Source organism: Centruroides vittatus, unplaced genomic scaffold (genome assembly GCF_030686945.1).
Source record: "Centruroides vittatus isolate TY-2023 unplaced genomic scaffold, ASM3068694v2 contig_979, whole genome shotgun sequence".
Classification (NCBI taxonomy): Eukaryota; Metazoa; Arthropoda; class Arachnida; order Scorpiones; family Buthidae; genus Centruroides; species Centruroides vittatus.
The window spans coordinates 1,549,843-1,567,302 of record NW_027122650.1 but is presented as its reverse complement, the minus strand read 5'-3'; the positions used below and the strand labels follow the sequence as shown (position 1 = coordinate 1,567,302).

The 17,460-nt window shown below is 25.9% G+C and overlaps 1 protein-coding gene across 4 annotated transcripts in view; it reads left to right on the top strand.

The window, feature by feature from the left end:
- The window catches only part of LOC136985829 (agrin-like), a 65,106-nt gene that overhangs the window by 43,400 nt on the left and 4,246 nt on the right, over positions 1 to 17,460 (top strand). For all 4 annotated transcript variants that reach the window (XM_067283191.1, XM_067283194.1, XM_067283192.1 and 1 more), the window contains 12 exons: positions 71 to 313; positions 3,681 to 3,842; positions 3,920 to 4,118; positions 5,605 to 5,817; positions 6,091 to 6,215; positions 9,320 to 9,427; positions 13,162 to 13,296; positions 13,728 to 13,962; positions 14,050 to 14,161; positions 14,359 to 14,662; positions 14,967 to 15,048; positions 15,123 to 15,152. In XM_067283191.1, the coding sequence (XP_067139292.1) occupies positions 71 to 313; positions 3,681 to 3,842; positions 3,920 to 4,118; positions 5,605 to 5,817; positions 6,091 to 6,215; positions 9,320 to 9,427; positions 13,162 to 13,296; positions 13,728 to 13,962; positions 14,050 to 14,161; positions 14,359 to 14,662; positions 14,967 to 15,048; positions 15,123 to 15,152 (1,948 nt within the window). The remainder of the gene's footprint in view (positions 1 to 70; positions 314 to 3,680; positions 3,843 to 3,919; positions 4,119 to 5,604; positions 5,818 to 6,090; positions 6,216 to 9,319; positions 9,428 to 13,161; positions 13,297 to 13,727; positions 13,963 to 14,049; positions 14,162 to 14,358; positions 14,663 to 14,966; positions 15,049 to 15,122; positions 15,153 to 17,460) is intronic.

Below are 17,460 nucleotides of genomic sequence, written 5' to 3'. Positions count from 1 at the left end.
CCTTAGAAATATATATAAATTCAAATCGATATTGTTACTTTTGTGTTTTTTCCCCTTCCTTTCTTTCCAGCATCGGTAGCAGGACCAGTCACGGGTTCGTGCGCCCAATTGAAATGCTCTCATGGGGCTACTTGTAGAGAAAAAGGAAACAGAGCCCAATGCTTCTGCAATTTCAAATGTACAGCCGAAGATAATCGTAGTCCCGTTTGTGGTTCTGATGGAAGTACCTATGGGTCTGAATGCCAATTGAAATTATTCAGTTGTAGATACCAGAAACCTATTACAGTCAAGAACTTTGGTCCTTGTCATTCAGGTACTGTAAATCATAAACGACGTTAATGGTACCTTTTATTTTAAATTAATTTTTTATTCTAAATAAAAATATATATATAATTATAAAATTTAATATTTTTATTTATATATTTTAATATTTTATTAAATAAAATTGAAATTTAAAAAAAATTCGGCATATTCTGAAAAGTATTTTTTATTTAAATTTTTTGTAATAAATTATTTTATAAATTTAATGAATTTATTTAGAATTCTTTTTAAAATAGCTCTCTTTAACAGGATAAAGTAGCATAAGCAGCAACAAATGAATATTTCTCCTTAAAAATCCTTCCTTAGTAACATAGAGAAGAGGAATATTTTTGAATTGTAATTCAAAAAATCCTCTTCTTTTATAGGCTCTTTTGCCTATAAAAATTATTTAAAAATTAATTAATTAATTTATTATAACTCCTAAATAAAAATATACAAAATAAATTAAAGGTGAATAAATTTTAAAAATGTTTCTAAATAAACTTATTTTTTAAACTGAAAATTTCGATTTTAAATTACATCTTTCATTTAAAAAAAAACAAAAACACTAAAATTTTAAAATTAAAAATTTTTTAGAAATGTTATTTTAATATTTAATTTAAACATTTTTAAATATGGCATAAATTATTTTTAATATTTAACAAAAAATAATAATATTTGATTTGAAGTTTTTAAAAAAATAATTTTAATTATAATTTTAAAAATTAATTTTGATTTTTTGAAACGAATACTTAAATTGTAACTAATAAAACTATTTAAATTACATTAATTTAAAATAGTTTTTAAAAATTTAATTTAAAAAATCCAGAAATATTTCAAAATTAATTTTTTTTTTTTTTAAATTCAAAAAATTTGAAAATAAAAATGCTTTAATTCTTTTCTACTGATTACTTTATAATTATCCAAATATATTTTAAAATACTAAGAAAATAATAATAATTTAATTCATAATTTTTTAAATATTCCTAATTGCAACTTTCTAAATGCTTTAATTTTCTCTATAACATTCATTTTAAAACATCCAAAAAACTATCTAAAAATATCCAAAAAGTCGACTTGAAAATAATTGTAAAGTATCATATCAGAAGAAGATAAATATGTGAAATGATTTGTTTTATCGATCAAACACTATCGGAACCATTAATTTTTTTTTGATAAGGGCCATAATACCATTTTTATGTTATTTGCCAATTGGCAATAAAAGCTAACCTATAATATGGCATTCATAATTGATCAAAGCATATATTTTTTTATAATTTTCTAAAAAATACACCGATTCAAAAATAAATATTTCTACTTTTCTATTGATTTGAAAAGTGTTTTTTTTTCTTCCTTCAAATAAAATAAAATTACGATCTTGTACTAAAAGTCATGTGACTTTAAACGTTTTCCAATATTCCGTATTGACTAAATAATACTTTTTTAGATAATAACTAAAATTATAATTTCTTTGTGTGCGGAATTAAGAGTTGAAGAAGAGGAGAATTTTTTTTTTAGATTTTACACAAAAAATTGGGAGGATGCGGATGACTTGACGTTTTGTCGATGGACTGATTTTTTTGTAATTAATTTCTAATAAATTTTTTTTCGATATATTTGAAAAGTGAAATGTTTTTAGAAGGATTTAAACTGTAACGTTTGCGTCTAAAAATACTTGAATAGTCATTAAAATCATTAGAAAGGAGAAATTAATGACGATTTCTTTTTGATTTATTGAAGAGTGGAGTGTTTTAGGAGAATTTCTGTATCTAAAAACACAGAGGTAATTATTAAAAATCTCAGAGATGGATGGAAATGTAGATAATTTAATATTTTTTTTCGAAAAGTGGAGTATTTTTGAAGAATTTTTCTATCTATAAACGTTAATATAATTATTAAAAGTCATCAGAAAGAAGTAGAAATGCAAACAGATATTTTGGATACTTATAAAGAATTTAATAAAAGAAAAAAACATATATATATATATATATAATTATTTACTATTTAAATCTTATATTTATAAGAATTTTTTTACTTATTAAATTTAGCATTTCGTGATAAGAAAAACATGAAAAATTTAAATTTCAATGAAAATTTCATTTCTAAAAATACAAAAAGAAAAAAAAAAACATATGCAAAAAGTAATTTTGTATTTCCATGAAGGAATTATTTATGGACGAATCGAAGTCACATCGTAATGAAATTTCTAAAAAAACACGTTGTTACTTCCTGCGACGTGACGAAAATTTAAGGAATTTTTTTATTTTTTTGGAAAATGTAGTCAATGCCTTGAAAAATAATTCGTTAAAATATAATAAACAAACATAAACTTAAAATTCATTTGAAGAAATTGCAATTTTTTAAAATTATTTTTTGCTATTTTTGGATGCAGAATTTACGGTTAGTGATCACGAAATACTCCCGAGAAAATCCTTTAGTTAGGTACAAGTTACGTTAATCTACGTGATTAATGGATATACCATTAAAGGATCTTCTTTCCAGAAAACAATATTTGCTGTTGTTTTTCTAAGAGAATACTTAAATTTGTTAAATGGCAAAAGTTTTATTTATCGGAATAATCATTAGAAAATTGCTAGAAAGCTTCTAAAGGTGTAAAAATGTGTGCTTTTTTGGATGAGTTTTTACACAAAAAATGCAGCTTTTTTAGAGTAAACTACATCCAAGTCAATTTCAAAAAAAAAACACAATATTTGTTAGATAATATTTAAGTTTAAATTGCGATTATTAATGGAAGACATCTAATTTTTGGGCTATAATTTGAAAATATTGTAGACCAATAATTCCCACTGTCGTTCGTCTCCCTGTCTGACCATCTTTACTCTCAAGCAGGGAGTTAGGTAGACGAAAGTCGAGACCAAATATGGAAAACATAAGGGTAAGAGGTCCTGATTAATTGTATAATAAAATCCGATTTGGAACGGAGTTACGTTATTTCAATTCAAAAATTTTCCCCTGAACGGTGTTAGATACATGACCGGAAAGACTCACTATTGCTAACAGAGAAAAAGTATGATGTCCAGGGGCAAGACACTAGTAAAAAACTGGCGAAAAATTGCAGTTCGGCATTGTGACGCTGCAACAAAAATAATTGCTCGTTAGATATAATTTGTTTATTTATTTAAAAAATCGTTAGAAAAATTAACAAAAAAGCTTCTAATAACGTAAAAATGTAGCTAAAAAAATTGCATTTTTGTTTGAATTTATGCAAAAAAATGTGTTTTTTTAATCGATATTATACTCAAAAAGCTGTATTTTTTAAATAACATCAATTTAAAAAAAACATTTTTAAAGATAAATCTACATAAGGGATAATGGAAGAGGAAAATTTAAAAGTATTTTACATTTTTTCTTATGTTCAGACGGTGCCACATCACCAACAGCAGGTCCAGTTCGGAGGTCCACCATCCAAAAAACTACATCGGAGCAATACGAATCCAAATCTACACGCGACATTACTCTAAGTTTACCCGAAAATTTGTTTTTAAGCACAGGACCTACCACAGCTCGTCCCATCATCGACGGTAAATCGAGGTTTACGTCATACATTTAGCTGCTCCAGAGATATTTTTTTGATCCGATTTTTTTTATTTTATTACAGATACTCCAGTAGAAGTACCCGCTTTTTCTGGAACGTCTTTTTTAGAGTTTCATCGTTTACAAGCTTACACTCGATTGTCTTTAGAGCTGGAATTTCGAACGTTTTCTAATAATGGCATCCTCCTCTACAATGGACAAACTTCGACTGGAGCTGGAGATTTTGTATCTTTAGCTATTAAAGATGGATACGTTGAATTCAGGTTAGAAAATTATTTTAAAAAAACAAAATTTTCGCTCAAATTGAGCACGTTTTTATGTCATTTTACCGTGGAAAATTGCATGGAAAATATAGAAAATATAGAAATAACCTAATTTTAAAATGTTTACGTTTTTGTTAACGTTTTAATTCCGTAAAGAATTGCTTAAAACGCGAGAAAATAATTTTGCTTTTTAAAAAAAATAAATGTAAAAGAATAATTCCATTTTTTCTAATAATTTAGAAAAAATAAATTGCAATTTTTGAAAAATAAGACAGAATACTTGCATTTTTTAAAAAATAATAAAATAAAATTTTTTTAGAGAGAATTATTGCATTTTTTAAAAAAATTCAATTTATTCTCTGTAATTTTTAATAATGAATAATGACTAAAAATGCAATTATTCATAAGAAAGAATAATTGCAGTTTTCGGAAAATCGTAAAAAAAATGATTCCATTTTTTTAAAATTACAACAATTAGAGCAATTGTATTTTTTGAAATAAAAGCGGAAAAATATTGTTATTTACCAATAACTGAATTTATAGAATAAATATGAGTGAATAATTACCATTTTTTAAAACAATTACAACAGAATAGTTGCGTTTTTTAATAATAAATAAACGTAATGACTTAATGCCATTTTTCTAAAAGGTATAACGAAATAATTATATTTTTGGCAAAAAATTGTAAACCTTTTTCTGTAAACATTTTTTTAAAACTTATTTATTCCCTAAACTTTATAAAATATTCAAAAATTTCATAATTTGGACATATATAAATTTGGAAAATGGACAAAAATGTAAATCTCATACAAAATAAAAAAAAAAACAAAAGAATTTTTCTGTTGACCCAACAAATAGCAAATTTCTTTTTTAGATTCTTGATAAAATTTCAATTTACAAATTTAAAAACTTCCTCTGTAATTTATAAAAATTCTCTTACAATATAATTGTAAATAGAATAATTGAATTTTTTTGGAAGAAATATAAAAATAATGCCATTTTTTAGTTATTGTAATAAAGTAATTGCGTTTTTTTTAGAATAAACATAAAATAATTACGTTATTTTTCTAGCAATTGTAATTGTTAGTAATTGAGTTTTTTTGGAATAAATTCGAAAGAATTAATTGCATTTAAATTTTTTTTGAAAAAATAATTGCTTTAAAAACCGCAGAAAAAATTATGTTATTTTCTAACATTTAAAATAAAATAATTGTATTTTTTCAAATCAACAATGACAGAATTTTCTTAATAATTACAATAAAATATATGTATTTAAAAAAATAAATGTTAAATAATTGTATAATTACGTTTTAGAATGATTTTTAGATGTGAATTTAAGTACTTTAAAATTAATAAAAAAAGTAAAATGTAGATATTTTTAATAATTTAAATCATATTTTCTATATTTATACGTAAAATCTTAACGTTAAGTTGAGTGAGAGGGTAATGAAAATGACAGAAATTGATGGAAGTCGACTATCAACAGATACAATTTAGGAAGTGGCCCAGTTATACTGAGATCACCACAAAGGCTACAAGCGGGTCGTTTCCATCGACTAGTTGCAAAAAGATATTTAAGAGATGGGATGCTAACACTAGAAGGTCAAGAAGACGTGGCAGGAAGGAGCGAAGGAGTGCTAAAATCATTGGATCTTGGAGAAAATCTATTTTTAGGATACGTCCCCACGGATAACAAAGGGTAGTTTGCTTATTATTTTATATAATTATAATTATAGTGTTATATAAATATATATATATATATATAAATGAAGAGTAGAGAATTATGTTATCAAATTCAATCGAGATAATTCTGGTATTTAGGTTAAACCAATTTCGTATACGATACAATTGTGTGATGAAATTTGCTGTGTTCATCAGAAAAATCTTTTCTTTATCCGATTATCAGCGAGACAAAGCGTCTGTTTTAACGAGACACACTTAATGGCTTTCTTCTCTTCTCGTTCTTGATCAGTGTCTTCGATAATATCGGAGTTAAAGGTGGTCTTATCGGTTGCATCAGAAGATTAAGAGTTGGAAGAAAAGAAGTTAACCTTAAATTTCCAGCATCCAAGGATGTCCTGAAAGGAAAAGGAATAAGTAAGTTCGTTATAGTAATTATAATAATAATAAAATTCTTAATTAAATTCTCCTTTCTAATTAATAATGTAATAATTAAATCGTATTTCTGTAATAACTCCGCTGAAATTCGATCTACGTCTAGCCATTTAACTAATGATCAAGGCGCGTGCAGCATCCTTATTTTTCCGTTTTCTATGACCATTTTCCAGTCGTTTTTTTTTAATTTACCGGCATTTTCAGATGATTTTTTTTATTGGTGAATGTAAGAAAAAGGGTTTTTTAGAGTACGAACGTTATAAGGAGGTTTTAGAAGCGTTGTAAATATGTCTACGATACTTTAAAATATTCCATAGTTTTTAAACCTATTAAAGAGTTCGTTAACGTTTTAACGAGGTTTAGAAAGTTTATAGACGTTGTAAAAGGGTTACTTTAAATAATAAATATTATCTGATAACTTCTTTATTGCTAATAGTTACATATATTTGTTTGTTACATAATATAGTTACATAACTTTATAAACGGGTTTTTAAAATTTCAAAATATTATAAGAGTTTAATAATAATTATAATTATAGTAAGTTCATTTTTTTATAGATCTGAAACGTTAAAATAAAGTTTTCAAAATTTATTAAAGTCCTAAAAATGTTTAAAAATTGCAAATATTGTTGTATTATTATAAAGGGGTTTTTCAATCTTATAAATATCGTAAAGTGATTGTTTTGTAACCTGCAAACGTTTTAAAGAGGTTTTTATACTTTATAAATGTTATATGTGTTTTGTGAAAATTAAAAACGATACTATAAGACCAATTATTATTGTTTATAGGCGTTGTAAGAGTTCAACAATCGAAAGAATATTGAAAACGTTATAAAGAGGTCTTAAAAACTATAAATTTTTAGAGGGGATTTTAGAGCACATAAAGTTTATAAGGAGAATTTAAAATTTATTTATTTGCGAAGTAAATTTTTATATTTTCAAACGTTGTAAACGGTTTTAAATCTTTTTAACTTTATATCGGGAGTTTTTTTTTAACGTTTAGAGAAGTTATAAAAGAATATATAGTTTAATAACTTTGTAACAAACATTTTTTTAATTTAGAAACTTTATAAAAAAAAGGTTTGTTTAAGGCTTATTTATTTTATAAAATGAGTTTATAAATCATAAAAATATTAATTTAAGTTTATTAACTTTAAAAAGAAAATTTTAAACTCAAACGTTATGGAAAGTTTGCTTATTTATAATGCGTTATAAATATTTTCAAAGCTTCTTAACATCACGTAAATTTCTAAATATTAGAAATTTAAAAACTAAATTAACTTTCTAATAATCATAGAAACGTTATAAGGAAAGCTTGCTTATTTATAACGCGAATTTCTACATGCCAGAATCGTTATAAAGAGGTTTAAACAATATTTAAGTTTATAATATAAATTTCTAAATATTATGGATGTTATAAAAGCTTATTTATATTACAAAGGAAATTTTTAAAGTACGCATACATAAGGAGAGTTTCGGTGCTTGCTCACTTATAAAGCGAATTTCTATATTTGAGAAGCGTTATAAAGAGGTTTAAATCTTATAAAACGAATTTCTAAAGCTTAGAAACATTACAAGGAGGTTTATTAAGAGATAAAAGCATTTAAATTCGACTTTTTAAAACAAAGGCGATTGTTTAAAGATCCACAACTCATCGAATTAATTACAAAATGGAGGTAGAAATGCAGAAATTTTAATTAAGTAATATAATTAATGCTAACCAATAGTTTAAGTTGAACGTTCATCTAATTAACAATTGTCTAAATAAGCAAATTAATGCAATTTTAAAGCGTAATTTAAGAAAAAAATATATCTATATTAGAAAATTCGATAATTTAAATGTATCATAAACAGGATGACGAGTTGATTAGAAAAATGAGCTCATTAAAGAGATTCATTGATATTCATTGAATAATTAACATTGATAAATCATTTACTAAATTGTCATTATCTCATTTACATCAAAATATATTTATAAATATTTATTTTTAATGATTTCCTCAGTTAATGATGTTTATATTTACTCGATTTAACGCTTAAAAAATTTTGTTAATTAACTTCGCGTATAAAGGAATTATTGATCGTTCTCGTTTGATTCAATCGTTTCGTGATTTAAAGCATCGTAAGCAACGTTAAAACTTTGTAAGACGTTCATTTAGGCATAGATAAACGTTATATAGGTGTTATATAGGGTTTTAAATATATAGACACTATTATGGGTTATAAACGTCTTCGTTGATTTTATAATCAGAAACGTTATACGTGGGTATTAATTTTTTTAAACGTTTTAAGTTTAGGAACGTTATACGGAATAATTAACGCTTACAGCGTTTAGGTTAAGAATTTTGATTTAAAACATTATATAAATGTTTTAATAACTTATAAATTCTTTACATAAATTTGTAAGTTAGAAACGTTGTTTGGATATTTTTAAAACATTTTATGCTTAAAATGCTACATAGAAGTGTATTATACGTTATATAGAGGTATTTACAATTATAAATGTAATAGATCGAATTTTTAAACGCAAAAATATTATATAAAGATATTTTAAAGCTTAGAAATATTTACATATAAAATAAAATTTAAGAACGTTATATAGGGGTAGTAACACTAAAACGTTTTATAAGAATTTTTAAGTTTAGAAACACTGTATACAGTATTTAGAACTTATAATGCTTTAACAGAATTTCTAAATGTTATATAGAGGTATTTAACGATTTATAAAGATTTTAAGCTTAAAACATAATAATATTTTAAAGTTTAAAAAGGTTTTATAGATGTTTTAAAAGCTTGAATCGCAATATAAGATTATAGAACATTTTATAAACTGTTTATATGGATTTTAAATGCTTAAGAAGGTTTTTCGAGAATCTTTGTAGCTTGTAAACATTATATAGGGGCTTTTAAATCGTATAAATTTAACAAAGAAGCTTTTTAAAGTTTAGAATTATTGTAAATGGATTTTTTTTAATGCATAAAACGATGAAAAGTAGTATTAAATTTCAAGAAACATTCCTAAAAATAATTGTTCGTAGCCTAGAAACGTAAAATAATGAAATGATAAAATAATGAAGCATTTTACAGGAGAATGCCTGGATAGTCCTTGCAATGCCTTACCTTGTCAGCATTCTGGCAATTGCATCACACAAACAGAAGACTCGTATACTTGCCATTGTCTACCAGATTACACAGGTAATGCTCCGAATCCTTTCTCTTCCTATTTGGAATTTCATAGGTAATTTATCACTAATTATCCTATCATAATTAAGCAGACAAAAAAAACAAAAAAAAAGCAAGTCTCCCAGCGATGACAACGATTTTGAACGTCATTAAAATTTTTTAAAAATGTAATTGCAATTAAGCTTTCGAAAAAGTCACATTATCTTCGAATGATGACAACAGTTTTCAGCGTCGTTAAACTTAATCGTAATGAAAAAGAAGCTTAAAATTAAAAAATTAACTGTAATTAACAAGCTTAATTACGATTAGCAACTTAATTATAATTAACCAACTTAAAATAAAAAGTTTAATTGTAATTAACAAGCTTAATTGCGATTAACAATTTAACTGAAATTAACGAATTAATTGTAATGAACAACTTAACTGTAATTAACAATTTAATTGCAGTTAAAGAATTTCACAATCTGCTTTTGTCTTTTGTAATTAAGAGCGTTTTTTTGAAAAAAAATTTCCATAAAATTTATGGATTTTTTGAAGTCAATTACAACATACTTTATTCAGAATTAATTAAAAGATATTTGAGTTTTTAGATGCGATGTTAAATTACTTAATTTCTTCTTTAAAGTAATGAAAATCGTGTAAAGTGTACATAATCAATCAACGTCTTGTTCCACGTTGAAAAATCTCGTTTATGCACCGAATGCAATTATATACAAAAGTAAATAAAACTTATCATTAGAAAAAAAAGAACGAAGCAAACTTTTTGTGTTTTTACAATAATAAAAAAAAATTCTTTTTATATATATTTCTGTATTGCTATCTTAATGATTTACTTTCTTTATTTCCAATTTTTATTTTTTTATTTTTTATTTTTACAGTCTTCACGACATAAAAATCTTGATTTACTTCGAAAAAAATTTCGAAAATAAATCTTTTTTTCCCCTTTATTTTTGAAGTAAAGAAATTTTTAGGAGTGCATTTTACTTTTCCGGCTCTGTTACGTATAAACAAAGGGAAAGTATGGCGATCGGTCAAAAATTACCCCCTAGATTTTTACTTTTTTGGACTTAGAGGACCTCGAAATGTCGAGAAATGCAGAAAAATGCGGGTTTTTTTTCTTTTTTTTGTATATATGGATATTAGTGTGTGTGAATGAGGGGCACGATTTTGTTCATTCTCTTTCAAGCTTAATAACTCCTGTGCTTTTTGTCGAAAATTTCTGAAATTTTGCAGGAAGGTTTGTGTATTAGAGGAATAGATGCTATTAAATTTTGGTAGTTAAAGGTTGACGGAGTGTGGAGATAAAGGGGGTCGTATAGGGTCGGACATTATGACGATTTTACTCATTATTAGCATTTACAATTTTTTTTTATAAAAAAACCATCTCTGCCCTTAAAATTAAGCTTTTTGACTTTTTTTTAAATAATTGAAAATATAAAATGCTTTTTAAAAGAATAAAACATCGTAATAGATGGCTCCACAAACGCAGTTTTAAATGCTGCCTGGAAAGTTAAGCAACTTGTTACTGGACTTCTTTTTAGAAGTAAAGACATTTTTAGAAGTGCATTTTTATACAATGAATGAAATGTTTTTCTCCTCCCTCTTTACATTCACATTTTACGCTTTATAACATTAATGAAGTGCCGCATCTCTGGAGAATATATGAAGAAATCTTTTAGAGAAATTCTTAAAAAAGATATTTCTAAAAAATCAGAAAATTCTTACTCGTCTCTTCGTCGATAATTTTCATCTAAAGCACCACAGTTCATAAAATAATGTTTAAGTAAATCGAGCGTGTTGCATGTAATATCGGAGGAGCGGATGCGATGCCGATGCACAATTCTTGTATATTCTTTAATTAAGTATTTTTTAAAGATAATAAATTGTGTAATTTTTGGATAAAATCACGAGATAATTAAATTTTTTTAGACGTTTGGAATGTTATTTAGCCATCAAAGACTTAGAAAATAAAAAAAAGAAGAATGAGAAGGATGAAAGGAGTCGATACTTTTTACAGCTCCTATCCAAAAATATACTGTTTCAATATAGCAGAGTGACCCTCGAAAATTGCTTCCTTTCACTTCACATCCTGTTACTTTTCTTTGACGTTAATTTTTTTGAAAACTTTCTCGAAATAAACAATTTTGACTTTACCAATTTTTATCGTCCGAGTCGAAATCCAAAAGAATTGAAATTTTCCAAAAAATTTTCCGTTTGTAAATTAAAATTCCGTAAAATTGTTTAGTATCATCATTTAACGTGCATAATTTAAATTAATCTTTTGTATTAAATCGATGGTAAAACACTTTTTTTCGGTGGACTAATTGATTATGTAAAACGACTCTTTAACTAATCCGATCGTTCAAAATTTCATCCGTGTTTTTCTTTTTATTATTTAAATTTATTTTTATAATTTAAAAAAAAAAAAATGTATAAATTTTCAAATTTATTCTATTAAATTCTCTAAAAATAAAAAAATGCATCCGAAAACTCAAATATCATAATTTAATTATTTTTTAAAGTAAGTAATTTTAGGTAACGAAGCGTTAGAGATGAGTTTTTTTAGAAAGGTGAGTTAATTAGAATTAAGTAAAATAATGTTTTTAGAACATTTTAAATGTTTTATAAACATTTTTTAAATTAATTATAGTACTTAATTTAAATAAACTTTATAGGAATTTAAGCTTAATTTTTTAGATAAATTGTTTTAAATTCGCCATTATCCTTTCACTTTTTAAGCTTAAAAAATGCTCTAAAAAATACATTTAGAAACAAAAGTCTAGCGTAAATTTGAATTTTTAAGTTGAGAAATTATATATTATTAATTTATTTTTAATACTTTGATGAGTTTTTTAATGCGTAAAAGTGTTTTCATAGATTAAACATAATTAATAGTTTGTAAACAGGTTAAAATGTTAAACACTTTTAACATTTTGACACTTCCTTTGATGTATTTTCTTCGTCTCACTGTATAAATAATTAGAAAAATTATTTTTAAATTCAGCATCATCTAAAAATTTCTATCAAATAAATCATTTTCTAAATCAATATTCAACATTTCTTCCTTAATTTGAATAAATTTAATGTATTATTAAACATCGTTAACATTATTTAAAAGCCTTTTATGTTTGTTTAATTAATAATTTTTGAAGTTAGGCATCAATTTATCCTTACGCATCATCATATGTTAACGTATAGAAAAGTTATTTTTAAAGATAATCAAGAAATTAAGTTTGGAAGAGAGGGGGAGAGAGAGAAGGAGGAAAAAAGAGCACTTAAATTACAGTTTAAAAGATCGAAAAGTATATAAAAACTTATTTTTTTCTGACTAATGAGTCATGTAAAGTCTTTCACGATGTAATCAATCTTCATTATAGAATAAATTCTTTTAAACAATCCAAAAATATCAATTTATCACGCAAATATAAAGTGATGCGGATCTAGATTTGCTCCTATGTATTTTCTAATGATGCTGATCAAACTGATTTGTCTCCAATTTCTATCGATTGTTAACACCTCAGTAGGGAATTCTTATAATTTTACAAAGTTTAATATAAATTTTAGACAGTTTATAAACATTTTTTTCAAATAAAGTCAATTAATTAACGTCGAAAAGTGCATAAAAGCATCTTCATCGATCTGTCTAGGAAAACAGAACTTGGTCATTGAACTTGTTTAATATATAAAATAATGTATATAATTATAAATTTTTCATAATTTTGATTTAATTTTTTGAATTATTTTAGGAGAAAATTGCGAATATCCTTTGGATCCTTGCGCCAGTTCTCCGTGTGATGAAGGAGCTACCTGTCAACATGTAGGACAATTAGATTTTTCGTGTCTGTGTCCACTCGGAAGAAGTGGTAGTTTGTGCGAAAATTGTAAGTGTTTTTCGATGATTTTTTTCAGTCCAAAATTGATAAATTGATTATCTTTTTCTAAAAACAATCCTTATTTATTTAATTTGTGGTTTTTGGAACGTAAGATATTTTAAAAATTTTTATTAAATTATTTATAATTCAATATTGAAGATCCTTTCCAAAGAATTACCTTCTAAGTACTTCTATAGAAGTGATCTTTCTACATACTCCTATCGAAAGTTCTTCTAGATATAAGTATCTAGAAAAGAGGAAAATCCCTCTTAGATAATCATATCGAAAGGATCTCTCTACTTCCTCTTTGAAAGAACCTATTACTTATCTTCTTACACTAGAAAGGACCTTTTAATTATACTTTAATAAAACTTAATTATATTTAAAATTACATAAACAACATTTTTATAGAAATTGAAAAATAAAACATGTATTTTTAGACGATGACGTATTCGTTCCTGATTTCGATAGCCACGGATTTCTAGAATTACCCACTCTTCAGAACATAGCGAATTCGTTTACTTTAGAACTGTGGTTCCTTACCAGAGCACCCGATGGTATGTTACTATACAATGGTCAACAGGCATCAGGAAGGGGGGATTTCGTCTCCCTCAATATAGTCAATGGTCACATCCAGTTTCGTTATGACTTAGGAAGTGGAATGGCGGATATAAGGTCAGTAGAATTTGTAAAAAGAAAGTGCGAACGTATGACAAATGATTGAATTTATGCATATTTCAAGATTTCTTTTATCGAATTTAGTTACGAAAGTCCAGTAACGCTCAATGTTTGGCACGTGGTCAAAGCTACGAGACTCAAAAGAAGTGGAACCTTACAATTAGACGACGGACCCGTTGTTTACGGAGAATCTAAAGTAAAAATTCTTACATTTTATGTCTTTTTGGAATGATTTATTCAAAATCTTTCTCTACTCCACAACACATTTTGTAATGTGGAATAAGTTCGACCCCTATGAGTATGGATTACTGATTTTTTTTTGAATGGATCACTCCATATGCATATATATCATCTAAAATCCTCATTTTATATCTAAAAAAATAATTTTTTCAGGAGCCCCTGAACGAATTAAACCTGGATCAACCGCTATTTTTGGGTGGATATCGTCATCTTGCAGATATCAATCCCGAATCGGGAGTAGCAGTGGGTTTCAATGGTGCTTTACAAAGGATCGTCGTCAATGGGGAGTTATTAGAAGATCTAAGAAAAATAGCCAAAGATTCTCGAGGTGTTAGTTCCTATCGAGGACCTCCTTGCAGCGAAAATCCTTGTTTAAACAGTGGAATATGCAAACCTCAATTAAACGATTATCACTGCCAATGCCCGATACCTTACGCAGGGAGGAAGTGCGAAAAGTGTAAGTGTCGATAACGAAGTTTAGTGTTATCTTAAGAATTTTTAAGAGTCAAGCAATTAAATTATCTACTAATTATGGTCTGAAGTCGATAGTTTGTGAAGAATATATATTTTGGATGGTTCCCTTGGGACACATCAAAGTTATGTCGATATCTTTCGAGATCCTTAGAGCGAAATAACACTAAATCCCGCTTATTACAGTCATAAAACGTTATAAATACATCCAAGTGACTAATAAAACTTAATTGTGCAACTGATGCCGTAAATTCCGGATGCCAATAATCCACCGTTTTATTTATTTTCAGACGTGGAACGAGGAGAGATGGATCAGCCCGTTTTCTTTGATGGATCCACATTTTTGGGCTTCCCTAGCAAACTAGCAATCAGGTACATTAATATATATATATATATATCATTTATTGTCATTGAAGTCGAGCTTGATGTCGTGCTTTTTGTTATAGAGAGGAGGGAGATGAACTAGAAGATAACTGGTGAGTTCATTAAATTACACAAATTAAGTTATTAAATTGGAATTTTTGGATATTTTTTATTATAATTACGATGGTAATGATTATTAATATCGGAATTTAATTGTATACAGCTTTAAAATGACGTAAAAGTGGAGATTTTAACGTATGTGACGTTAAAAATCATCATTGTTCGAAACGTTATTCATATATATTTTAACTTTAATTTATTATAATTGATATAAATATTTAAATATACGAAAGTATTTCATTATAAATACTTGTAAAATTCTTGATATTAAATTAAAATTAGTTATTCATTTCGTAGACAAAATTAAAGATTTAACTAATCTTACTACTTAGAAAACGGAAAAAAATTTACTATTATATAACTAATTTAGCTTTAATAAATCTTCTTTTTAATTTAATTAATTTAAAAATAAGCTTAATTTATAAGGTCTCCAATTTATATAAGAAAATTCTCTCAAAAATGATCGTAACCCTTCGAATTTTAGGGTATTCGCGTCGTAGAAACGTATGTAAACTGAATCTAATTAACAACTATCGATTATTTAACGTTACGGATATGCAAAACTATGCAAACTCTATTGATTTTAATTAATATATACGCTAACTCGTGTCATTGTGTACTTTTTCTACGTGGTATAACGTAACATATTCAAGAAATGATGCAAATTTTATTGAAAAAAGTCGTGAAAATCCCCCTTGATACGATCGTTAACTTTCCTCGATAACTTCTATAAAAAAAAGCGGTTTCGAATATTCGATTCTAAAAAATTTTCTCTAGCAATTTTCCTACAGACTTTCTTATCATAATAGTTCACATATACGTGCTTCATTTTATGATCCAGCGACTACTGCTGATGGCTACATTATCACCACCTTAATCTTGTGTCCTCTCATAAAGATATTGAGAAATAGTGATACAATGCATTCTTCCATTTCCTGACATTCGTTTGCAATCTTGGAAGAAAGGAATCTACCCTAAAATATCTCTTTCTCGTTTGTAGTTTATATATAGGACTACGATTACTTACCATCGATTACAACTAATGATGGACAAGAAATAACGCAAAATACGTTTTTGTGTGGACCACGAGGAGTTATTTTGCGATTTTTCTCACTCATCACATTAAAGAAATTCTAATTAATTAATTAGAAAAGGTTAAAGAAGTTTATAATTAACAGGCTGATAATTTTGTGATAGCTGCAAAGTGGTCCCGCTGAAGTCTGTAAGCATCTAGTATACGGTAAAAGAAAAAAACGTTTTTTAAAGAATAAAAATTCAAAAAAATCAACATTGTATAATAAAGTCTAAGAATTTTCTACAATAATAGAGCATCTTTTACTACAAATGTATGGAATTTTTAGGTATTATTCGACTTTTGAAATATTTATTTTAACCTTAAACTGTTTGAATGATAGCAACAAATAAAAAAATACGTGAATGCACGATAGAATTCAATAAAGGTAATGCCTTGCAATTCGAATATTCTTAAGATATATTCGTATTTTTTCATAACCTGACTATAAACCAGCAGAATATATATAAAGTAAGTAATATTTAATACCGATATATTCAGCTATTGTGTGTAGTTATCTAAAAAAAGGCCCATAAATACATCGTGTCTAGATGTTTGGATGTAAAGTAAGGCTTTAAGTAATGCGATAAACTACTGGCATCTTACAGAATAGCTTTTTTTTATACAAAAAAAAAACTTTATTCTGTGTTAGGTGAATAGGTAAAGCTTCCGATATCGTTTGCAATGATATATAAAATTGTAAAATTTTTTTTAATTCATGATAAAAGATATCGATGTCGGTTCGTGTGTTGAATTAACATAATGAGATGGAAAAATTCGAATATAAATTCGTCTATTGAAAAACAATTTATGAAACTTTCTAGAATAATAATTTTATTATTATTTACATAAATTCTATTATGTAAAATGTATTTAATAAGTGGGCCATAAAGTTTTTTTTTTATATTTTATTTTGGAATTTATGTAAAATTTTTAGATAAACATCTGAAAAATTTTACGTCTTTGTAAATTATTCTAATAAAACTTAAGAAATAATGAAAAGATTCATGCACGAAATGAATTTTTTAATAGTAAAATCGACTGTTTTTATTAACTTTAAATTTTTTTTAAATGTCATCGATAGAAGTGCCTTAATTGGAACAGATTATAATTTTAAAAAGGTAAGTATAATAATAGAATTTATGAAATCTCTCGTTTGTGATAATACCGATGATGATGATGATGATGATGATATTAAGATGAAAACGATAATTATTTAAGCTCATCCT